The following is a 27,831-nucleotide window of genomic DNA, read 5'->3' on the forward strand; positions in this document are numbered from 1 at the left end:
CTACAACTTCCTAAAGAAAAATGTACTAGATAATATTAAACTGGTTGCGTAACTTTAGACATCGACACTTATCTTCAGATAACTTTAGTTAATGGAATAGTTTATTCCGTAAAAAAAAACATAAAACGATATGTACTAATATCAAATGTCAGAGAATATTGTAGTAGTACAAATACCAAATGAAGAAGGGACTAATATAATTAACATTGTAATTAAAATTAATAATAATTAATTTACTTCACTTCTTTGCTATCGGTACATGCGTGTGCGCATCTCGCCGCGGGCGCTGTGTGCATCACGCAAAGCTTTTTATTTCCACTGTTAGCGTTCGACTTGTTAGCTTGTTGGTCTGTTCGTTGCCAAAGCCTTGTTAACTTGGACCTCCCCGTACATTACATCTGAAATGTTTAGTAACACGGATACTATTGATACTAAGTTATTGTTATGTAATAATCTACCAAATTAGTGAAAAATTACTTTTTCGCTAGTATTAAGTTAAGTAATGCTTACTTGTTTTAGTCAATTTAAGCTTAGCAAGACTATCACTGGCCATAAGCCTACCCCCATGTCTTTTAAAATAGACATTGGGGGTAATAAGATACCATTTTCTTAATGAAACTGGAGCAATGTTCTTTTCATCTTGCACGTGGTCTATTCCAAGACTAAACTATCGCGGGTGGTCCAAATTGTGGTTACCATATTAGTCAACTGCTCGTAAACTATTCAAAAACACCCGTCAACACTAAATTGAGTATAAAATATGGAGTTAGTCAAGGATTAAGCTAGATTTGACATGAATTACGAACCTTTAATTTAAGACGATTTAAATTAAACGTTTTCTCTTACAGTTTAAAGATGAAAATGGTTTAAAAGGTTAAACATTGCCTTTAAACAACTTTTATGTAATCTGATCTTTTCGCAAATCGTTAATAGGGTTCAATTTCTTTTAGATTAAATTTTAAGAAAGATATTCTTAGTAGTTTTGTGATTCCGACTAACAAAATTCTTATTTAGGACTTCAAAACTATTTGTATTAAAAACCTTAATAGTTAATCAATTCGTTTATAAAAACGCCAACATTACATTTGTGCCATCGAACCAAATTAATTCAACATTTGTAATAAAATGTCAAATCGAGACATAAACGATTGAAAATAATGTAAATTATAACCACAAAAAGCACCCCATTTAAATGACCCTCGTACGGCAACACCCTAGCTATTATTACTAAAGTATTATCCCTAACTGGCAACACTAATCGCTCATTAACGAGTTCCGGCCGCGCGCCGAATGGGGTTACCATAATACCACTTGTATAATCTACAGTAAAACTAAATCTTTGTGGGAATAATTAGTTTTCTGACGGACATCTTATTGCCTTTTATAATGGACACGATAAAACCCTTTGTCGATACTTATTCCATAATGAAGGTTTGATGAGAAAGATTAAATTACATTTAAAACGATGATAACAATAAATATATAGATTGGGAAAATGCATCAGTTCTAAACAAATACTATTTTTTTTTAATTTGTAGCCATTAAAACTAATAGCGTCTTTTAAAATTCGGATTAAGATAAAACCCCATGTCTGTATAAAGTTTTATATAATTAAATATAACATATCTACAACTATTATATTTCGGAAATGGCATTTGATAAAGGAACATCCCTAATACCCTTATAATAAGTATTAGAAAAAGTGCAACGACCAAAACGTTGCACAAACTTTGAATACAAATTTTCCCATTTATAAAAGTAACATCAAACAAATCGATATGGTCAATTGATGAATAAATCAATTAAAAAAATATCAAAATCCAACAGTTCTAAGTTCGTTGCATCGAAATGCATTTAAATCGTAACAAAACACCAGTCATTATTGTACGAAATCCTGTCGAAACAATTAAAAAATCGAATCCGTGCAACATTCCCGAATACGAATGAGATTGACACAGTGATGTTCATTAATATAAACACGCTTTATCGATACATTAATTTTACCTTATTTTTATGACTATATCTTTTTTTTTTAATTTTGTATGCAACTGGCTTTTGCTCACGTATTCGTCTGCGTGAAATAAGAAACAATTTAATGGGATATTGCTGATTGTTATAGACACAGATACAAAAGAGAATTACTAACATAGCGGAAATTCTAGTGAACACCTGTAGTGCTTATTCCGACGTGACATATTAGTAAGACAATTAGTAATAGCATGGAAAAACCAAAAACTAGCAGTGACAAATGTTCACCTTGTATAAACAATTTACTTATTTTACATCTATGTTATGTTTAAATGTCATAGACACATGACTGTCTACTGTGAAGAGGTTTTAGCTAAAATTTATATGTAGGTTATCTTGAACCCGATGCAATAACATCATCAATGTATTGTAAAAATTGTAAAACATTTGATTCACTTATTCCGAGCCTCTAAAATTACGTATGTGTTTTATTTGTCGAGCTAGCATTCTAAAATTGAAATTTCAGTTAGAAGAATATTTTTTAGAAATATCATAATATTCGATAATTAAGAATATCAGTAGTGCACATCACTAAAGTTGACGACCTGTAATTCTCGACATTTAATTGGTAATATTATTAAATGGAACGAGCGTTTTTACAACTAAAACGATAGGAGGAAAGAACTGGTTCCGATTTCCTTTATGTTGCGTTCATTTAATTTCATTGTATTTAATTGGAATATTTTTATAAAAATAAGTAAATATAATTAAGGGGTTTTTTGACCTCTTCTTTAACAGTACAAGAACGACGTTTAGTAATGCTACGATGGTCAAAGAACTTTATTTTTTGCTACGAGTTGGTAATACTCGTGCAAGGCCGTAGGAACAATGAGTCATAAAAGAGTTTTTCACAGCGAAAGAGTCGTAATGAGTTTCCGAATACACCGCACTCTCCCGACCTAATGGGCTGACCGAGGTCGACTTGTAGAGTAAAAAAAAAACAACTATTATTTAAAAGCTATGGCAGTCCACCGTAAAATTAAAAAGACAAATTATTGGACGTCTTCGTGGAAGTCAGCCTTTGTTATCTCACAAGTGTTTTTCGAGACCTATGTTTGTCTGGCGTCTTTTTCTCACAAGGGATATGTGTATCGAGCCGTCTCCTTCATTCTAGTTAAGGGAAAGGGCGTTCTAGCAGGGCGTAACTCACGCTTCCACCGTTACGTAATTCTGACACTTTCATCTTTCAAAACAAGGTCCGTTATTGTGCATACGGGCGGGTGCAGTGTTACGACGCGCCGAATCCTTTAAGGGCTTAACGGTAGGTCTTCGGTTAGCGTGATATCGATTTATGACACACGGAATAAGCGTTAATTTCGTTTAATTGGCGCCCGCTCGATACCTCGTTCGTTTCGACACGGTAATTTTTTTTCTTGGGACTTTATTACATCGCATCTCGATCAATTTTAACATAAAACGTTATGAATATAGGGGTGATTATCGCTCGGAAGGAGTTCGTATTCTCCGAGGAGCATTAACATAATGATCACGGGCCGTGTTTGACTGAGCAGGTGTTGTGTATATCGGTTTATTCTCGGTTTTTACGATAAAATCTCGTTATATTACAAAAGCGAAACATCTCATCAGTTTATGAGATTACGCACGGGACTGAATACATTTATTCGATTTAATTAGAGTGTACACATTCCGTGACAAATTATCCGCTACGGGTCTGGGTCGCCGTCGATGTAGGAAATGCATTAAACTCACATTTTATTAGGTGCGTGCAAGACTTTTAATTTTATTTCTAGAATAAATTTCATTGGAATTTGAATGAAACACGTTAAGATATGTAGTTTGAACTTTATGTTAAAATTCGAATACAAATAACTTGTTGAATATTCTAACCAGACCATGGAATTCTTTAGACTAGTCAATACAAGGAAATCTAATTTGGTTGATAATAAACTTAATCTTCATTTCTTCGTACAACATTGTAGAAGGACGATATTGTAATGAATGCATATAGTATATTCATGTTTGTTTCTATCCGATATTAATATACATGAATGTAAACACAATATAAGATTTTACATGAGCGAAGTATAAAATATTTATTACTTGAAAATGTTTACGATATGCAAGTGTTGAAGTAATTTTATGATCCATTAGCTCGCTGGAAGGGCATTAGCTTGTTTATTTATAGATAATGTTAATGGATTTGTTAATAACTTTAATGGAGATTAATAAAAAAAATAAATGACGATATTTTTTTTAATGATTTCGTTGTCAGAAATAGGCACACACGATCGTACTGTAGGCAAACGAGTGATCAACTATGATTCATTATATTGCGCATAAAAATAATATAAATCATTCCGACCACTCATCACAATCTTGCGTTAAACTGGACTTCCAATGATTCCACGAAAAAGTATGTAACTACGCTGTGGCGTACATAGATTAATGGCTTAAATCAATCTTCGTTGAGACGGCTTTCATCGAGGTTCTCGAAACTCGGCCCTCAGCCGTGACCTCTGCAATTTGTTACTCTTTACTGATATTTTAATACAAACAGTGATTGTATATCAATCTTGTAGGTTTGTTAGAGGTAGTTTGTATTTTAATTAACGGTCCTCGGATGTTCAAATAATTTAAATGTTTTATTTTTATACATTTGAAATCTCTAAATGTCAAATATTTGACTATTACTACAAGTGTCATACATGGAATTTGACTGGTCACACCAGGAACAAAAGTTCTCTTATGACCCATTTGTCAATACATGTGCGATTGGATTCGGGATATAGGCAGTACAGAATCAGCTTTTTAAAACTCCTGCCACACAAATAGAACTATTTGTAAATAACGACCGTTTTAGATAAAAAAATATAAGGTCGTGCGTGCGCGGACAACGAAGTTACATTTATACGCTATCGCTGTTTGTGATAATTTATATTTGACCCTGTTTATATTTAAACAATGCGTTCACTGTACCCTTCTTAGTTGTTTAGGCCATAGTACGTTGACGTTTATAAATGTTAAATGCTTACCTAAGCAAGATCTATTGGTTCTTTCAATCAAACTGTTTAAACGTGAGACTATTATAACTAGAGAAAAACGGCTGACTTCACGTATCCTTCTTCCGATGACGGCACTCACTAATTTCATGCAATTTTAATAGCAAAGTTTGCGATCTCTTTACAAAAATTCTAGTAATGATTTCGAACACAAATTTCAAGATGTCACCTCTCTTGTTGCGTCATTACTACCTCTGTCTACCTCAATACAAAATGGTTGCTTAGACAAAACAACACCTCGTACATATGAGTAAATATCTAAATCAAACTAATACAAGCTTTAACACATGTGAATAACATGAAAGCGTTTCATAAAAGAAATCATACATCCAAAACAACATACTTATAATTTAAATAAGAACATAGAAGAAGCTCTCCAGTTTAACATGAACTATGCGACTCGATTAATATGCGAGTACAATGCTGTAGGGTATAGGTCAGGATGACTGGTCATGCGTTCTGTTCCCCAGCCGAATGATACTACAAACAAACAAAAGAGGAGAGATAACATTTGTTCGAGAATATGAGTCAACGTGGTGGTTTGTTTGCGCGGGGCGCGGGCTCGAATCTAAAACATTTGAGGCGTGTTTGATGATTTCAGTTTTGACTTAGCTATTAGTTTTGTATTTAAATTTATTCATTGTTTCATTTCTTATAGTATTGTCAGATGAAATTCTGTTAATTCAACACAACATAAATAAATAGTATTTTATGTAGTTAAACTGTATCCAACTTTAATTGTATTAGTGCAGTGCCAGAACTAACACGTCATTAACTAGCAGTCGCTCGCGACTCTGTCCGAGCAGTTTTAAATAAGTTTTTAGTACCCTATGTGTTTGTCCAGACTATGACATACATCGGAGATATTTTCAAACAAACAGCCAATCCATTGATCCATCTAACGTAAGTAAGAAAAAATAGCGTATTTATTCAAAGCAAATATGAGAAATACAACAGTAATATAATCCTAACCCATGAAACGAACTCATCAAGTATGTTCTCAACTTATCTACCATTACGAAAGAGGTTCTAAGTTTCTTTACACCAAGGTACAAGCGGGCAATATTTACACTTAAAACCTCAGCATTAGTAATCGTGTCAGTTAACCGCGTTTATAAGCTGACTGATTACAGAAGCTAAACATTTAAAGAATTTAACTCGTAGTACCATGTTTAACTTAAGATAAAAGTTATGATACGGCGATGCGACTTTGTTTTATAACTTAAAAACACTGATAATAATAAGATATCTTCTTTGTTTATAACTTTATCTTATAAAAGTAGTCATCTTGTCTACTAAAAGAAAGCTTATCATTGGTTTCAATGGTGTCTCACTCAATTCTTAATTTGTACAGATTGCAAACAAGATCGTCGATACTTTGAATAGATTATTAAAACAATTAATTATCTACGTTAAGTTTAACTTAATTCACTTAACCACAGGACTTTTTACACATAAAATATCTTAAGTACTGTTGTATACACATAGAAAAATCTTTAAAGCGATTGTACATTGCTTTTGTTTTATTTTAAACACAACACACAATAGTTATCTAAACAAATAATTCTCCTCGATATAAAATCCCGTTTTTGTCTCTAAAAAGCCCCCAACCACGTTTTCTCGAACGCATCCGCCGCGTATGGGCGAGCAATTAAACGTCCAGAAATAGCAATAGTACGATTGACGAGCTGGGGCGATTTATGTGAGGCGTAAACCGACACCGGGTAATGCCGTCGTTGCGCTAACGTCGCAACTTCTATCTAAAACACGTCAGACCTACCGTGGGTTTCTGAAACCAATATCCTTGTACATATCGCCATCTTTGACAAAACAGAGATTAATATGTATTAAACGAAGATTTTGGTGTCAGAAACTCACGGTGAGATCTAGCTAGGATCTAGCTCTAGCTAGTTATATTGCAATATTTAGAATACCTGATTTAGTTTTTTTTTTTAATTTATAATATACTTTTAACACTTTCAGTACCAAGAGAATAGTACAATGTGTGCGGCATATGATAAGACATAAAATTCGTAGTAGCACGGAATTTTTTAACATAGACCAACTTTATCCTTACAACCTAAGATTATAAAATTAATATTGTCTTTATGTAAATAAAAAAATACATAAAACAAATTAATAGATCACCTAGAAGTATATCCTGTAATACCGATAAAATTTTAATTAACATTAAACGTACTATAGTTAAAAAGCTGTGAATAAAACGAGATAAACAGGCGCTGTCTATAAAATCGTCAAAAACAACATCGACGCTCTACACGTCTGTTCGGTTATAAAATCGATTAGCCAGTACTAATCGACACTATACGATTCTGTAAAACCATTCGAGCGTTGTGTAAATAAACACCTTTTTTATATAAATTTTAACTCAATAGCCAACTTATTTGCTTACCGTGGGTATCTGACAACAAAATCTCTGCATAAAATATATATAAAAGAGACAACGATATGTTTTAAATGAAGATTTCGGTCTCGGAAACGCAAGGTTAGTACATTACTTTATATAAAAACTAATCAGAATGGAATCTTACCATAACCGTGAGTTTCCACTGCCAAAGACTCAACACAAAACACATGACATACATACATAGTCATACTTATCACCCTTTCGTCTTCTTTATATTTTTGTATGAACATGTTAGTATGTAGAGCGTCGTTGGCTCAGTGATCAAGCACTTGACTTGCAATCTGCAGGTCCTGGGTTCGAATCCCGCCATGTACCAATGTGTTTTTCGATTTTCGATTTACATATGTACATTTATCCGACGTTCTTACGGTGAAGGAAAACATCGTGATGTCATGTGATTCAAAGATATGTGTGAAGTCAACCAACCCGCACTTGCCCAGCGTGGTTGACTATGGCCTAATCACCCTTAACTTAGGGTAGGCTCCGAGCCCCTCGGTGGGGACGTATAGTGAGCTGATGATGATGATAAACATGTTAACTTACTAGATATAAATCGTACTAATAAACTTGATACTATGACGTCATTTGAAACGTACGGTGTGCAAAATATGTTCTTGGAATTGTTGTAATAAATATATCTATCTGTACTAAGTGCAGAAATATAAGTTAACGTTTTAAGCTTAATTATAAGATTAAATTAAATTTTAATTCTAATTAGAAATGTAATGTTTTAATTTATAAAGTTAACGCTTCTTAAAAATATTATTACTCTTAATGCTAGAGTTAATAACGCGTGTCGAATTAAATAAAAGTTTTATAAACATAAAAGATAAAAAGTTAAATACGGCTGTCGCACACCATGACAAGGTAGAGTTTTTGTGTAATGATTATCTTGTTAGTAAAATCGTTATATATAAAATAATTTTGGTTAAACTGATACGGTAGTGTGAATTTAATTGTTTTGTATCTCTGCTTTATACTTAAGTATACAGTAATTTACTCATTATAAAATCTTTACGCTAGAGTTGTTCACATACATATAAAGATTATAAAGACGTAAAGTTAAATATAAATCAACATAAAGTCCTATGTAGCTTGGATAAATTTACACCTGATTAAAACGATATAAAACTGGTAATATGTAAACCTAAACTGGCGCCAGTGAGTCCACACAGTCCATGCCAAGCCAGTGCTACTGTCCTACTGTACTGTTACAATGTAAGCTTAAAGAAAGTCTGTTAAAACTTTCCATCTTACTAATATTATAAATGCCAAAGTTTAGCTGGATGGATTAATGTTTGTTAGAAGGTATCTCCAGAACGGCTTAACGGATCTCGATGAAATTTGACACACATGTAAAACATAGTCCGGAAGAACACGTAGGCTACTACTAATTAAGTTTTTTTTAATTCAGCGCAGACAGCTAGTCATCTTTATTTTTACAAATCAATCTTTAGTGGCATCAGCACCTCAATACAAACCTCTTTTAGAGTACAATAAAAAAAACTACAGCTTTTACTGCGATGTACAAAATTTTACGATGTACCTAAACCAGAGTATAAACTAGCTTTTTTTAAATATAGCACGACGCTAACAATGGGGAGCATACGTTCATTAACTCTGTCTGATTTATCTTTACAGCCGGTTTGACTAGTAAAATTCTACTGTCGATATCGGTACGGTTTTTAATTCGACTCTTTGAACTTGAGCAAAACAAACACTGCTGGCGTTCATAAAGAATTTCACGACTTTCATTTAACAGTTTAAAACAGTGGTAGAGGAATTTAATTAGCGTTCGATAGTTGGTTACGTTTATAAACTATCATCAAAAGTACATCAAACTATACGCAATACAACCTACTAATCTAAAATTTGAAACAATAACGATCAAACACCTTGTGACTTTAATTGTAAATGACAGTTTGTAAAATCTGTAATCAGGTCTAACGAAATCCTTATTCTTTTAAGGCTTTAAAGCCCACTTAGAGTCGTACGACGTCATCGATAAAGGATATTCTTAAAGTAGATTTAGTATGTCAAATGTACATAAAGAAAATGCGTAAATAATTTATTAAACAGCACTAAGTGCGGTAGTTATTTACCGGTGTACTTCGTGAAAGAAATCTCTTAAAAACAAATTGCACATTTTAAAATAGAATTGCTCCACTGCAGTTTACTTACAAATTACATTTAGGAAAAACTATGATTTATTTTCCATCAAAAAAGTATAGTAGGTATATCTTTCTACGAACAAGATGTTAAGCGAAAACCTTCCGAGCTGTTGAATACGCTAATCTAGGGAAACAGCTTATTACGTGCAAGCCTATTCAGCCCCGCCTTGAAAGAACCACGCTGTGGTTGGGAAACATAGGCCTCATAGAATTCCATTCCTTAGATGTGCGCTTTAAAAAGGGGGGAACAAACGCTTTGTGCGAACGCACGGGTTAGTAACAATAGTGAGCTTCTTGAAACAAACTTTTGGAATTAACGTTTTTAATTCTATTTTCGTATTAAAGCAAAATGTGCCAACTGTAACCTAGATTTAAAGCATATAGAATACTTCCTCTTTCTTTACAGTGGTAGAGCCCGCTTTAACATCTTCGGACGAATTGGCCCGGATCGCCCGGTGAAATACCACGACCACACAGAAGACAGGCGTCAAGTGGAAGCAAATCCGCGTTTCGTCTGATGAGTGTGCGTCCCGGAGGTCTAACTTAGTCCTCTTTCCCTTCCCACACTTTTTCTTATAAGGAAAGGATGGGAAGTGGAAGTGGACTTTCCGGATGAAAGGATGTATGGAAGGGAAAATTATTTTCTTTCTGTGCATCCTCTCCTCCGTCGATTAAAGGTAGGCAACGCATACGGAATTGCGTATGTCTATGGGCAACGGTCCCTTTGCTATTACAGCGATTTCAGGTGGCCGCTCACTCGTTTGCCACCTTATGATATAAAAAAAAGATTAAAAAAATGAATAAGAGAAATGTCACTGGCACACCGGATAAATTCAAAGAACGTTAAGTTATAAGAATCAACTATTTTTTTTTAATGAAATTCTTTACGGCAGAGCCCGTGTGGCATCTCCTAATAAATCATATAAAGACTATGTGTCTTGATTGTCAGATAACATATGTATAAATGAAAATCGATTGTAGCGAAGGCGATAGTTGTTATCTTCCAGGTTGTACGTATCAATATTAACACTAAGGTTATTATCCCTGCTAAGCCCAAGGCTGACGAGTTAGAATGATAACACGCGCTTGTCATCTTAGGGTTACCAGACAAGGGCTTCCCTTGATATTTGTCATATACTATCATAAGTTTTATTTGCCGTATAATTTATTTGGTTACCCGTGATTGAATCAGTAGTAGCAATTGTAAAAAAACTATATGCATTTTATAACCGTGGGTTTATGAAACCAAAATATCCGTTTAAAATATATTATTATGTCTATTTTGTTAAAGATAATGACAGGGATCACGATATGTTTACAGAGATCTTGAACTCAGAAATCAACGGCTAGTCTGTCCGATTTGAAACTAACAAAGTTAATTATTCTTGTTAAAACTTTAACCAAGGGATGTACCTCGCCATAATATTGCATTACATCACACGTGATTTTAGAACGGTACAATTTCCACAGCCCTATCATCTAAATTCCGTAGAGGCGACATGTAAATAACACGTCACACACAAAGCATTCGGTGTCGCCAGTTGTCGTACCGCTTGGCCGTGTAATATTTCACTCTGTGCCACCTTTCAGGCTTACTGGCTGCGATAACTTATCGCTCATATTGGACAGGACATTATTGATTCGCTGATAACATCCTACTTTCTAAAATACAGATTTTTATTTGAGTATATTTTTATTAACACACGTGTAATGCATATTTAAATTGGTGATATTTAATTTTTTTTTTTTGATCAGCGACTCTGCTTGCTGTATTAATATCATCATTCTATCATTGTCAAAGGGGCTTCGGCAGAGTTTTTACTCTTCAGTACATCTGATTTAGCATAGGTTTTTTCTTTAGATAAAACAAATAGGCAGACCCATCTAAATCTTTTTTTTTTATATAACAGAAAGGTACAAACGAGCAGCGGGAACACCGAGGTGTTAAAAGACGCCCATAGACATCAGCAATACCAGAGGAACCGCAGGTGCGTTGCCGGCCTTTGAGATGTTGATACGCTGGCTTCTTGAAGGACCCTAAGTCGTAGCGGTTTTACCGCCGAGGGCAGACCATTCCACAACACTGCTGTACGAGGTTGGAAGTTACGCGCTAACCGCACGGTTGTGGATTGCCAGCCATCGAGATGGTTTGGATGGAAACTGGCGGTGTGTCGTGTCAAAATCAAAATCTTTGCCAACACTAGAATAAAATATTTCTAGAATTGTTTACGGAATTAAACGATGTTAACATTTATTAGCAATAAAATTATATCATTTATTATTTTTTATAACTTAAAAAGGCTTATCTTTTAATAAACCAGATTACCTTGGATTAGCGTAATCTTATCATTATAACGAGCAATAAACGAATTTACTGCGTGAATGGTTTTTTAACTATTTTAATATTATAAAAAGTGCGGAATCAATTCGTTTGTAAATTAATGTTTCCTGTGATACAAACATATATTTATTAGTATAGTGACATAAAAAAGATACTTACGCTCAATGGTAACCAATTTTGTCGTTGTGATACTAATTTTTTACGAATATATTCAAATATTTGCCACAAGAGCGTTTCAATATTTATCAAACACCTATACGAAGTGTTAAATCTGATCACCGAAATCTGTTTCACAACATTTTTGATATTTAATTCACTATTTGTGTACTATTCATATGCAAACGATAGTTCATTTTTCGCATAGGACTAACCGTAGGTTTCTCAGACCAACATCGCTGAATAAAACATATAGGCATTCAGTATGTTTTAAACGTAGATTTTGGACTCAGAAACCCACTTCACTGAACTGTGTATTTAAATTGTCGTAATACATGCACTTGTGCAACATTATTCATTTTAAAAAGAGAATTTGAGAGGGATAGCAATAATTTTACTAATATTATAAATGCGAATGTCGTATGAATGGATTGATGGATGTTTGTTTGAAGCTATCTCCAGAACCCTTGTATAGATTTCGATGAAATATGGCACAGTTTTAGAACACAGTCAGAAAGAAAACATACTAATTTTATTTTTAGTCTACGCAGACAGATTCGCAGGCGCCAGCTAGTGTTGTAATACAGTGGATACTCGTATCACGGCACCCGGGTCGCCACCGCAATTTATTTCCATATTCATCGCGCAATGCAAACGGAAACAACACCGGCGTTACAACAAATGACTGCACACCAACGAGCTAAACTTGCATATATAATGCATTCGCGAAGGTTAACATAATACAATGATTATAAAGATATTGAACTAGAAGAGACTATTGATATAAAAAGATTTTCTAATCTTTATCCCCAGAAAAAACTGCGACTGCAATATGTTTTCATAAGAATTAAGTTATAAAGAAAGACAGACCAGGGAGGAGAACAGTGCATATTTTTGTCGCAAATAAAATTGAATCAAGGTTTAATTTTACTTTGCACATCTTTGTATCAAAGGCAAGTGTGAGAAATCTGCTCTCCGCTGGTTTGTGAGTACGGACCCTAACATTTCATCTTGATTCATCCCTAATTTTATGGGAATATAAGCAATTAGTTTGGACACATAATTATTACCTAGATTTCAAGAGATTAATAAAACTTTTCTTTTTGTTTGAAAAAAGTCTCATCTCAGCAGCAATTTAACAAAACAAAGACTTTGTATAGCTTCTTACAGTTATTCATCGGCGATAACCGCAAGATATTAAAAAACAGTTCAGACCAATCGCTGCTATTTCGACGCATTAACAAAGAGTAGAAAAAAATCCATTTCGAATTCCGGTCTATAACAATAGAAAAGCATCGTTGAGCGTACTTGTTGGTACATCAACGTAATTACAATGCCATTTCCAGACTCCCTATAGCATTAATACAAAAGCTATGCAGGCCATTGCGACTGCCTACGTAGAAACAAACAGCTTCTATCCGCGGATTGTAATTAGGAAGTATATGTTGTTAATCCCACGCACACCCGATACGGTTCTGTGAAATTAATAGCGGCTAATAATTTTCGCTATGCCCTTTATTGTAATATTATATTATTTGATACTAGCGGTCGCCAGCGACTTCGTCAACAAAGTATTGAAAAAGGAGCCTGTAATATACCCGCATGCATCAGCTATCTTCCCTTCAAAGTTCCGGACAGAAAAAAAATTAAAAATTGGTTTTTCGTTTTATTAATTTGTTTTCTCTATATTACGTATAAAGTATGGAAATATAACTCCGATAGTTAACATCGTAACAGCCGTATTTGTAGGATGAATGTCGTAATTGCATGTAAATTCATATTTATAACCTCTTAATACACATTCCCAATATTTGAGTTGAAACTACAATATGTTTATTAGTAGAGAAGTGAACTTAACCGATATCCATTTATCCCGTGTACAAACAGACATTTCCACACACAAGCATAAACTGAAAGGCATATTGTAAGAGTTAACAAGTTGCAAATACCAGGCTATCAATTTTTAATTATAAACAAGTAGGATACGCATGAATGAAGACCATCACTAGACGGCGACATAAAATTTAACAGCTACTAGCCGACACACGCAAGCCCCCGGGCGAGTATAAACGCCTGTCGGAGTCGATTCAAAGCGACCATGTTACGATAGTTATGCTCAATTATGTAGTAAGGTAGCGACAACTCCGTCCGTTTCACTCAATGTCGGTGCATTAATTCATATAATTATACTCATCTTGAATGAGATATATAAAGATTAATTAACTGTAATCATTTTTTTTTCTAGAGAATATGCAACTCTGTTAACGGTCTTGATGAATCTTGTTTGTGTATTTAGGATTCAAATTATGTGATATGTTTGCCTGGTCAGTTCCCAAGGTGTATCTAACTAGTTTTCAACAACAACAACTTACGCCTGTAACCCAGTGGGATAGGCAGAGACTACGAATTCCGTATAGCGCGGTCCTGACTCACCTCTCTAGCTTAATTGTTTATAGATATAAAATCTTACTAAATACTTAATAATATTATAATTGCAAATATTTGGATGTATGGGTGGATGTTTATTTGAAGGGATTTCCAGAATGGCTATATGGATCTCGCTGAAATTTGGCAAAGATGTAAAACATAGTCTGGAAGAACACACAGGCTACTAATCAAGGCGGAGTCGCGGACGACAGCTAGTGTTAGCAAATACGCTAACACTAGCTGTTACTATTGTTAAGAGAATGTTTAGACTGAATTGTAAAGAGAATAAGCCGTCAGATTAAGCGTGAGAATAGTCGGGATGTGAGTATGCAATAAATACTAATTAACCAAATGTGCGCCAAGGCTGAATTAATATGGGGATTTGAGTTAAGGCGTTGTTAATGTCTCATGCTTACAATATTGTCTTATAAATTACATTATATAAGTCTTGCGAAACACAACATTGCATATTCGTTGAATTTAATTGTTTTTAAACAATTTTGTAATAAGTTATAAAAACAGTGTCAATAAAACATATATAATGACATTATAATATTTTAATTAAACAGACTTTTGGATTGAAAATAAGAAGGGATATGTCTTATATGTATGTATACTTACCACACTATCCTTCGTATTTTTACATAAAAATGTATACAAATTAATAGCTTTGTTTTCGTAATAATATATGTAATGAATAATTTATAGTTAGAGACATAGTTTCTCCTTATTTATGTAAATGGATCTCAAGTTTATCAATATGGATATTGATCTTTTTTATTGGTCAAAGTAGATCAATAAAAAATAAATTAATTCAGTATACACGAAGGCAATGGCCCTTTATTGTAAACAATATTAATTATACATACATACATTAATATAAACATACCCATACATGTATGAACAGAATTTAACTTATTTTTTTTTAACAACAAAAAATTGGAAGTTCAAAACCAAGAGATGACTAAACCCACCCACCTTCAGTCTCACATTTCAGCGTTCTGGCAGCGCCCTCTACCAAGAAACACAGGATCCAAAATGGCGGACGGAAGTGGGCAGACAACGCCGCGTTGTTCTCTATATATAGACGTGATTTTAGACGCGTGCGGTACACAGACTAAACAAATCCAGTAGCTCAATGATGGAAAAAGATAACTGTGTCAACAGCTAGCATTAAAACTGTTTAATAAACGAGAGAATGAGTTCGTTTAATATAAACCTTAATGGAATATATAATATGAATATTGTGAATGATGGATTTAATACAATTAGTCATACATTGCTATGAAATACTACAATAATACATTTACGAGTAGACCAGAGTTAGACGTAGTTAGAAAAAGTGCATTCGCTTCGAAGCGATTCCATAACGAACTTCAAAAATGGATGAAACTGAGGCGCGGCAATCACGAGACTTCACGAAAGTTAAGGTCGTTATGGAAGCGCTTCGGAGCGAATGCATTTTGTCAAAGCCCTCTGGATTAAGGATGCAACCAAAACTTAAGAATTTACGAAACTAATAATCTACTAGTGTTTAAAACATTCTAAATTATTTCCAGAGTTTAGCTTCAATTATTTCCATAGAGTGGTTATTTACGAGTTATTTCGTCTAAGTTGCGCATCTATGCTTACTGATACGGCAACCGCAACGGATATCTTTCGAGACATTGACTTTTTCTAGACCGCAAGCGAGATACGGTCTGATATTATCCTTAAGTTACGTCCATCATAAAGCTATGAATTAATGTGACAAGTGACCATCATGTTAGAATAATTCTAAGGAACAAAAAAAATTAAATAGTAAAAATGTTTCAACAACTTGTATAAAAGATACCATAGCGCGAGTTTTTTTCTGTTCAGTCCAATTATTGTATAAGTAAACAAAACTATTCATGTAAGAACCGAATAATATAAAAAAAAGTACAACATAGGGTAACAAGTAGCCTGAACAAATATAACAAAATCGTCGCGGTAGTTTGGAATGTATTTTCCAAACTCGAAATGGCGTAAATATCTCAAACACGAATCGAATCCAATCCCGGACCGGACGAGAGCTATAATCTAAAAAAGAAATCATTCGCAGCGAAGGCTCACAATGTGTATTGTAATGGCATCACGTACGATAATCGATACCATTATGACATACAAAACAGAATTGCACCTAAGTATAATCCAATATTTATACCATCCGTGACTGCGACGCTTCGAAATTCCAGTAGAAATGATTCTTTTGTCCTTATCACACGATCGGATAAAAGTGAATGGGAAATAGGGACGGGTGTTTATAATGCACTTCATCTGTCCGTCGTGTTTGCACTGGCTCGCCTCTCGCCTCTCGCGACAGGTAAATTCGTCGACAAAAGCGGTGGGAGTCCGTGTTTATTATGAGGAATACCGAAATGCAGGTAGAGTTTCATTGTATACGCGCCCCCAGCTAGCGAATAATAGAGTTTTAGGAAATGGTACAATGAACGAGTAATTTATGTAGACGGCCATACAATATTCTTCATAAATTTCGGGAAAGGTGGATTTTTTGTACGGCGCCCGTTCAATCGCTTGTTTTGGTTTAAAGTTAGTTTCGCTGTTTGTGGTTGTTTTTGTTTGTTTTACGGGCAATTTGCGATTTAAAGGAAGGCCTGTCTTAATCTCCGATGCCTATCTCTGGTTATTTGTGGTACGTTCGTTGATAATTAAGTGCTTTACTCATTACAGTTAACAGTTCCGATGTTAATCTACGCGTAGAATTGGACATAATGAGGTCGACTACCGCGTCTACGTATGAATATTAAACAGTCAGCCGGAGCTCGTATAAAAATTTGATGCTGTCATAAACAATGCTTTATCTAAATTCTTGACATCAAATGGCTATCAAATGAGGCACACCTTGTGCAGTAAACATAACTAATTGATCCGTTCACTGATGTATGCGGCACAAAAAATGAGACGATATGAACTTGATAGAAACCGGCATGTCAAATTCTTTTATACAATAAATATTATTTTATTACAATTGCACTTATAAGATTCTCGATAACATACTGTACGCTTATTGCTATTGAGATAAGCATTAAAATTGCATGAATATTTGTATATCAATTTGCGATCGCATTTATAGGTGCTATACCGGGAAGAATCCCAACTATAGCTACCTGAGCTGTCACCCGCTGGGAAACCGGCGGTGCAGTGCAACACAAGGCAAGCGCCACGTGAAATTGTAAGTTTACTTTGCACTTTTGTTAATAGACAAACAATTAATCTAATGACACAATTGAACGGATACATTTTTACTACGACCACCCATATAACGTAAAGAAAACTAATTTCATCCAACTTTCTTAATATAAGCTTTTTGTCTGGAAGCGATTACTTTTTAAAATAATCGGTTTAAAAACCATCTCATCCAATTTTGATAATCATGGTATGCAATAACTGGTATATGCATAGACAAATTATTTCCAATATTTACTTTTTTAGATAATTTACATGCACAAAATCTTTCGCATTATCTGCATTAAATAAAATAAAGAGTTAAAAAAATTCTTGCTTTCACTCACCTCACTCTCGGTCCAATCGATGAGACTAGACTTCTCCTCTAGAAGGTTTTCGGAGCTGCGCTTCTCGTCCTCGCCGTCCCCCTCGTCCTTGAACACCTTCACCTCATCAGTGGAGCCCAGGTCGTCGCCGCCCGAGCTCGCCGCTGAACTCGAGTGCGCATGAGGCATTTTCAAGAACCCAGCGCCCCAACTTCCATTATCCCATCCTTCAACACCTATCCATCACCACTATCTGTTATCCATGACCACGCACTACGATTCCATTTTGTCTCTAACACAAAAGTAACTCACTGATTATGGTCCTTCGAGCCGGATAAGCATGAGCTAATGTTTGAATCGTTTGTCACTAATCTAAATTAGGCACCCTTTATTTCGACTAAACTAAAATGAGATCACAGATAACTTTTGTCAGGTTGAACTTAAGCTAAATTCGCGTCCCGCTTGATTGTATGCTGAGTTGAATCTGTAAAGAAAAAAATAACAATTAGTTATATCATCCTAGTGATAATATAAAGATGACAAAGTCTTCATTTTACGCAGTTATATTTTGCCGTCCGCGTATTTCGGGTCAAGAAGTTTGTCAAGTGACGTCGACAACCTCTCTTGGCCTAAAGCCAAGTATCGCTGAGAAAACCCCTCGGGAATAACGCATTGACTATACAACAAAATACAAGTACTTTTGTTTTAATTATCTTCGCATTGAAGTAATACAGATGACACGAATTGTATTTTATTATAATTGGATTTTCAATGCTTAATGCCTATCAGAATAATGTGTACCTGTATACAATGTTTCATTACTACAATCATAAATCTTACTAATATTATAAATGCGAATATTTGGAAAGATATTTGTTAGAAATTATTACGAGAACGGCTGTATGAATTTGACATAGATATAGAACATAGTCTGGAAGAACACATAGGCTACTAATTTAGTAAAGCCTTATACATTATGCCATTTTAAACTATTCGCCTTCATTAGACTTATGATTATATATTAAAATGCAAATGTATTTTTAAATAGCAATTGTAACTTTGACAGACGAAAGTGAGGTGAACAGTGCGCGCACGCAGCTTACTCGATACGTCGAATGCATTTGTCATAGTTTGTATGTACGTGTAGTTGGTTTGGTGCAATATGAATAATGTCGACCGACACGCCCGGGGAGAGTTATGCATGTCAATGATGCCATGAGTTACGAAGCGCTAGAGCTCTTTGTTTAATAGGCCTGCTTTAATGAGCGTACGCTGGCTAAGGATATCGCTAGAGGGAACATTATTCCCCATTTTCCCAATGAAAATGAAAATTCTTTCCTGCCAGTGCAAGGTAAATTATGAAATTTTTAAGAGAAAATGTGCTTCAAGCAGTTAACTGGGTATGCCAACGTACGGAATTTACAAGTGGAAGATAAAGCGCAAACGTATGCTGATTTCTCTGTGTTTTGCATGTACTGTGGTACACCTAATTACTAGAGAACAAAGTATGGAAAGTTTATTTTATAACAATGAGCAATTATAAAATTGAACAGTGTCTTATTTTAACAAAACAAAAAAGTATTGTAAATATTTAATTACAGCAAGCATAAGCACCGTTTCATTTAATTCGCCTACAAATACGCAACACTAACAAAAACGTTAATACAATGAATAATAGTTTATAAACTTTAATATGAGATATTTTATAGAAAACTAATAAATAAAAGATTAAGTTTAACATTCTGATTTAATAAATAATCCTAAATAAGAACGTATTTTAATTTGGCAATAAAAATAAATGTTGAACGTAAGGTCTTTAATCTACGCCCACGTGTTAAATAGTAATAATTTGATAGGGCTAAGAAACCTAGTTAATACTGATATATGTTATACGATTTTACTTTCTAATAAATTACATCTATTGCCGGTTATTTATTTCCTTTTATAAACTATATTTTTGTACAGTACATAACACTTATGCTGAGTTAAGAATTTTTATACGTAATTATGATACAAAAATGTTTGTATTTTGTTTTATATCGTGTTGTCACTTCTAAGATACTTGGACAAAAACAAATCACCCTGTTCATTCTATTAAAAATAGAGATAACAATATATTTCTCTACAGGAGTTTACTTGTAGTTATTACGAGAAACATACCGATTTTATTACGAACACGCTGCATAATAAAATTAATCAAAATATTTTTGTTACACAGTATGTACTTCAATATAATTTGCCACTTCTAAGCAATTCCTAGCATAGCATAACCACGAGCAATCATAGTACGACAACACATCATTAGCATTAAGGAACTGACTACATGCATACAATGCAAACAGATTGCGTACTATAGGTGTGAATATGTCCACTGACTAACAAATTATACAGGGTGAGCTGTATAAAGATCACTATGTTTTATACATTTATGCAACATCCTGTTTCACAACTTACGAATCGCTTTTGAATGGTTTTGGCGCGAACCATTGTGCGTAGATTTTTTAATCACACGTGTAGGAATATTCTATAATAATAATTAAAGCAAATACGCCTTACACAAAATAAAGTGTGTCTATGGTAATAAAATAGAGTGGTTCATAAAATGCAAGTTTACTTTGGATATAAAAATTTCTATATAATAAAGAAATATAAAATATAATAACAAGAATACGATAAACACATGAAATATAATCCAGTAGGTTTAAGTAATGCGCAAGAATAATCAATTCCAGTAACCAGTTCCCGGGAACGAAATCGCAGAGAAACGCCGCGGGGCTAGAAACAGGTCGCTAGCGCCAAGTTATTTGTGCCAAGATCTGTAATGCGATAATTACGGTAATGTATGCACAAAAAAATGAACCGTAAATATCTACAACAATAAGAAAACAATGATTTTAAGTTTGTCTTCTACTGTCGAACACTGAAGATAATTTTGTGATGAAGCCTTTGAAACTATTTTTGGGACGCTGGTTTTTTACTTACTTGACATAACGCATTATATATTCTCGTAAATAAATATTATCTATTTTGTTATGTTTATCTTTCGTGTTATGTAATATAAGAAGTTTCAGTCAAGATAATATTATCTGAAGCAAAATATGCTTGCACGTGATAGATGATAGGATAGATAAAGAAAAACAATATAATTTAGTTGTCTTATAAATGGAGAAATAAAGTTTATCTCAATAATACATTAACTGTACCTATATAAAGATTTCTTAACACTGGATGTCGGCAGAGTTAAAGAAAACATAATTAGTAGCCTATGTGTTCGTCCAGACTATGTTCTACATACTGGAGATACTTTCTAACAAACATCTATCCAAACATTCGTATTTATAATATTAGTAAGATTAAAAAAATAGGTACGATTAATGCACTCGTAAAAAACTTGAAGTGACAATCGAAATATGATGATATTTAACTGAAATCACACACTTTTGTGTTTCTTTTCACATTAAATCCAGACTTACGTGAAAACGTGTGAAATGAAAAGCTCAGTACACGAAACAAAAAATAATCGACTTAGACAATATTTGTATTCTTCCATTTGGCAACATAAGTGAGAGAATTTTTCAACGAAAAAAAATATATTAGCAAATGAATTTTGTTTATTATATCCAGGCCTTTATGATTATAGATCCGTGGCTATGGCAATATTCCAGAACATTCAATTTACGATATTGGTCGAGGCACTTAAGCTTAAAGTAACTAATGCATTTATAGACAATTACAATAATTCAAAAGCCAATTCATAACGTTTTACGTAAATCAAACGAAATAATATAACATAAACATAGATATTATTAAGTGGAGATTTTTATAGGTAATAATTTTTATTGACAAATTACAGAAATCGTCAAAAACCATGTAATATTGGGTATGACTTTGGGTCGAATTTGATATCAGAAAATCGGGATTCGAATCCCAACAAACCTACAAATACAAGAAAGATAACCAATTTCACTTTTTCAGATAGACCTTTTCATACTTTTCTTGTCAAACCTCATTGTCATTTTCCTACAGCTTTATCAACCTAATATCGAAGTCTCAAACAATTTAAAGTATTCGAAAATAGGATATAAGTCTGCAAGGCAATAAACAGACAGTTAAACAGTAAAACTGTAAATGGCAATACACTGGCCGACGCCGTTGTAATGGGATCTTGCTTAGGTATCAGCTTTTATGGTGGCCTTTACGATTTCGCTATGTGAAACCATCGGAGAAGCTTCGCGACGTGTGGTCGAGTTTGCCTTCTTTTATTTCCATTCCTTTAGATTTTCACGGCTGCCTATATGAAGTAGACATAAAGCCTGAAGTTTAATACATAATTATCGAGTTCTTAAACTGTGTCGGTGTTAGCGTATCGCTTAACTTTAATTGCATGTATTTAAAAGAAATATATATATTTTTATTATAATTTTAATTTTATTTTCTAAAGGTGGAAGACTATCTTACCTAAGTAAGTTTATACATTGCTCAACGTGTTGCCTGCCAAAAAAAGAAAAGAATGAAACAAATATATTCCTTTCCAGTCCAATCTATACCTCAAGTCCATCTTCCCTTTTTATCCCTATCTTATTAGATATAGAGGAAAAGACGTAATAAGATGATTGCTATTATTAATAATATGAATATTTAGTTCCAAATATTCCACTCCATCTAAGTCGATATTAAAGTTCACACGAATTATAATAATATTTAATCCTCACACTGAGAGTTGACCAATTCAAATTAAATAAATGGTACAAGGCATAGCAATCATTAAATTAACTTAATATAAGTATATGACGCTTAACTTATATCGGCTTAGGATTACCACAATTTTTGTATTTTAAGTTTATTTTAAAACTAGCGGTCATCCGCAACTTCGTCGGCGCTGGAAGAAAGCCTATTATAATTAGCCTATAATATGTCCAGCATGTATTTGCTACCTTCTTGTAAAATTAGTGCAGCCTTTTGGAGATACGAAACGGAACAAAAGCGGCTTTGCGTAGAAATAAATTTTTTTCGCTATAAATGCGTCTTGTGTACAAAATATTTTTACTACTACATACAGAAAGTCCAATTTTGTTAATTTTCTACAGATATAGGTTGTAACCTTTACTCGTCTAAATAAATAATAATATTTACACCGGAAACTATATTTTGTCTAATTGAAGCCTCTTTTAAATAGCATTGGGTCTAAATAAAATTTTATTAATAAGACCACTTAACTAACAGACTACCAAATAAACATCTCTTATTAAAATCAAATAATAATACTAATAGGTATTTTGAGGACTTGTCCATAAATAGAATAATTTATGGTAACACTAGTCAACCTCACGTTAGCGAGTGGTTTTAAATAAGCGTCTAATGCATTAGGTTATTACTTAGGATGGGTTGGAAACTACCGCTGTGATAACTGAAGTTGTAATGTATGGATTTCTTTGCCAGTTAAATTATTATTATAAAAGACATTAAACTAAATAGCGTGTTGCTAGTAAGGAATCCAAATTTATACATTTTTGTCTGTCTCTCTGTCCCCGAAGCAGATTTTTTTTTTGGATAATCTTCAAAACAGTCGACTACTTAATGTGGAACAAACATTTTCCTCTGAAAGTATATTTATAGATATCAATCGACTCAACACATGACCATATATTGAATGCAGACATTGACAAGTCAATCAAGAATAACTTGGAATTTATTATACAGTACTAGAGATTGTAGATGTAAAATGACATTTTTTATAACTTAATAACTACTGCTAACATATAGTCGTACTTATTAATCTTCATTACATAGACTTTTCATTCTTAACCGTTGGTTTCTGAGATCGAAATCCCCGTATAAAAATATTATTTTTCACATGTTTTATACCGAGACTTTGGTTTCAGATACTCATTGTTAGTTCCATTTAATTAGTTTCATTTTTTTTTAATTCGAAGTTTTGTGTACAATTGTAAAATCACAACTCACGGATTTTGTACAGTTTTCTCTGTTCAAAAACTTTTACTCATAGAGTACTAAATGGTAAACCCATTGAACTTAGAAGTCATGCAAAACACCGTGACAAGTGAGATCGAGTCGGTAGAAATCGTATGGTTAATATTCAAGTAGACATTATTCTACGGAAGGATCACCAAAAAACATTTCTTTGACGGACACGTCAAATGTTTGGCAAAAATATTTTTTAAGCTTTTTTTTAGTATATAAGGTGGCAAGCGAGCGAGCAGTCACATGAATTCTACGAAATAGCGAAGCGAACGCTGTTCATAAACGTAGGACGCACAGAAAGATAATATTTCTCCTTACGATGCATCCACTCTTTAAAAGTGAAGGCAAGATGATTAAAAATTGACCTCCAGCACGCACACTCATCAGACTATACACGGAATGACTTCCACTTGTCATCTTCTGTGTGGTTGTGGTATTATAGCAGTCTAGCCGGCTCCTTCATGCAACAGATGTCGTTGCTGGCGTCTACCACTGTAATATAGTCAATAATCTCTTAGAACATAAAATTAGTTATAGAAAAGCTCGAGACGTAAAATAGGTGCAATATAACCGTAAACTTACACTGGTGTAACACTTATAATAAAACGTTTTATTGTCACGGTTGTCATCGATTTTGTCTAAGATAATACTCGTAATAGACAAATGAAGTTATACTACGCAGATGGTAACCCTACACGAGAAAATAGACGCCGGTGTATTTTATCTATTCGTGTACCAAGGTCCAACCTAAAAGCTGTTAGTATGCAAATTTTAACATCGCCAGTTGCATTGGAACGAAATGATGCGAGCGCAATATCTTATCCGGACATAATGGACTTTCGAGCCTCGTTGTGACCACAACAAGAATACAAACCTTATAAAAAATAACTTTTTGTAACAAAAACATATCAAATTGAACCTTGTGGTTGACAATCATTATGAAAAAAGAACCACAAGGATTATATACAGAATATGTATGAAAATATCTTTTAAATAAAATGCTATTCTATAACAGGGAAGATGATATAAGGAAAGGTTAAACAAATACGTTTTTAGTTTTAATAAAATTAAAAATGTAAACATCCTGTATGTATGATTTTTATTATATTTATTGCGTAGTTATAATTTTATAAATACACTTTTAATGCAGGTATAAATCGTCGATTCATATTCAATAAATTTATAAACGATAAGAGTCACACCTTGCAATAAGATATCGCTTTACAAAGGAATTGTTTCATAAGTGAATTGCGATTCTTAACAAAATATACGCCAATGACCACGCGCACTACATGTTGGTTTTACATTAATTGCTCGATATAAAATTATAAACTTACTTCATGACTATTATACTAATATTATTAATGCGAATTTTTGATGGACGGATAGATGGATGTATGTTTGTTTGAAAATATCTCCAGAACGGCTGATCGGATCTCGCTGAAATTTGGCATACATATAGAACATAGTCTGGAAGAATACATAGAGCTATTATTTATATATTTTTTTTAATTTGGCGCCGATGGAGTCGCGGGCGACCGCTAGTATTTTTATATAGATATGATAAAGTATTGAACTGAATTTTTAAAAAGGGTTTATAACGTCAATGTAACAGGGGAACCCGCCCTAATCCTCAATATAACATATAATTTAGTAGGTAAATTAGGAAAGTGGTGCCTCCTTTTATTGTCAGTCGATATTTGACTGCACAAGTACGCAATCGTCTCTTACGGTTATGCCCCATTTACACTTGCTACGTTGTTAGGAATAACGAAACGACAATATGAGTAATGCCTTGTTGGACGAAAGATGTTATGCATCGCCAAAACCACTTAATTTAAAGGTCTGTTGTAAAGAGTACATTTCCACTGTTGCGGCCACGACTACTCTAGCATAACAGTCGCGCGTCTACTAGCTAAGTAAAAGTAAGTACTAACAGCGCGGCTTCTCAATACAGAAAAAGTTAGAAAAGACTGTTTTCTGCTGATTCATGCCTTAATTATAAGAACGATAGAACGATGCATAAAAACTAATTGTAGTAAGAAGTCGCTTGGACCATGTAATGATTAATCCTTTATAGAAAACTGCCGTGACAAAGCAGTTAAAGGACATTATAACACTTACTGTGAACATAGTACCGGATACGTAACTGCCGTGTAAGGAAAATGTATTGATTGCATCTTGATTAATTCCTTTACTACTAAATAAGTATTTTAGGAATTAAAAGACTAACCATTGGTTTCAGTCCAAAATATCGTTATCCTTGTCATAATCTTTGAAAAAAAACAGAGATAACAATATGTTTAAAACGGGAACCTATTGTTAGTTATACACACGATTTTGGACGGAATAATCTCTATATTGTAGCTGTAAATAAGGTATTTCTCTATATATTTTGATTAAGTTTTCATCTGAAACCATAAACAACTTTTTTGTTTCATTTATCATAGCCACCGTAAACTTGAAGAACTTACTAGGATATCATTAATCCAATGATATGTTTTTTATTGTTTTAATTATAAATGTAAAGTAAATATTGGTTGTTGTAAATAGTCCGACATCTTAAACCCTAAAACAATGTAGCTTAACCGTTTCCACCTGAAGGCTATTCCTTGCACCAATATAAAGCAAGCAATGGACGAGGGCTTTAGCAATGTACCGTTAATGTTTTACAACAGTGTTATTACGAGACGTGTCGTTACCATTCGAACTGTGAGCACTTCCTGCAGTCAACAGTTAAGTGTAGTTTTACTGACTTCACACTTGCCACAGATTATATTCGACTTGCCGGTTAAACGAACCTTATGATCCATCCGGTTACTAATATTAGTACACTAGATGTGACCTGCTACATCCACGCGAAATTATAAGTATAACCTATGTATTCTTCCTATGTTCTACATCTGTGCCAAATTTCATAAAGATCCTTTCTTCCAAAGAAGAAGTTTCACATTTATAATATTAGTTAGATGTGTGAACTCAAAGGTTTAACCTTTTAAACGCCAAAGAAGACAAAATTCTCAATAGAGGTTATGTTACCAACTGTAATCATCAAACAAGACATAAGATGAAACGTACAAGAATATATAGGTACATACATCTATTTTATTCCTCAACTTAACGTTCGAGATGTTTCCCCACATTTATAAAAAAAATCGATTGCATTAATACAATATTATAATATTCAAATTGTTGTATTACACTTTTCATAATTCTTAGTATAGCTGGTAGTTTAATTTTTTTTAATGAGAAAGCAATAACGAAGGATCGTTTAGTGTCAGATTACGAATTCGTCACATACCCAACGCTGATTTCGACACAAAGGAATATGAGGTTTATGCTATAAGGTTAAGGTTCAAATTTGAAGCAACAATGTTTGTTATTGAACACCCAATTTCGTAAGAACACAGTAGCATGCGGCAGTGTCAGGTTGCGAACAACGCTATTACATACGGATGCATTATTTATATCTTAAATACCACAATGCCGGGGTTGACAGGCGACTTAATTTCGCCAAACATTCCGGTAAAACGAGAAAAACTATCTGAATTCACATAAATTTAAATGATTCCTGTAAGCACCTTATAGGGTAAAGTAATCGTCTTATTTTCATTAAAAAATCTTCTAAAATGGTTTGTTATAATAACAATTAAAACAACAATACAATAATAGAACAAAAAACATCTCATCTCCTACATTAAACATCGTTAAGTACAGTCAGGTAAAAAAGTTTTAACATATTATT

The 27,831-nt window shown here is 33.6% G+C and overlaps 1 protein-coding gene across 6 annotated transcripts in view; it reads right to left on the reverse strand.

The window, feature by feature from the left end:
• Nucleotides 1–27,831, reverse strand: part of pan (transcription factor pangolin) — a 126,517-nt gene that overhangs the window by 86,861 nt on the left and 11,825 nt on the right. For all 6 annotated transcript variants that reach the window (XM_013319313.1, XM_013319315.1, XM_013319314.1 and 3 more), the window contains exon 2: nt 18,126–18,588. In XM_013319313.1, coding sequence (XP_013174767.1) covers nt 18,126–18,293 — 168 coding nt within the window. In that variant the 5' untranslated portion in view covers nt 18,294–18,588. The remainder of the gene's footprint in view (nt 1–18,125; nt 18,589–27,831) is intronic.

The sequence above is a fragment of the Papilio xuthus genome, unplaced genomic scaffold (genome assembly GCF_000836235.2).
Source record: "Papilio xuthus unplaced genomic scaffold, Pxut_1.1 DF826159.1, whole genome shotgun sequence".
Classification (NCBI taxonomy): Eukaryota; Metazoa; Arthropoda; class Insecta; order Lepidoptera; family Papilionidae; genus Papilio; species Papilio xuthus.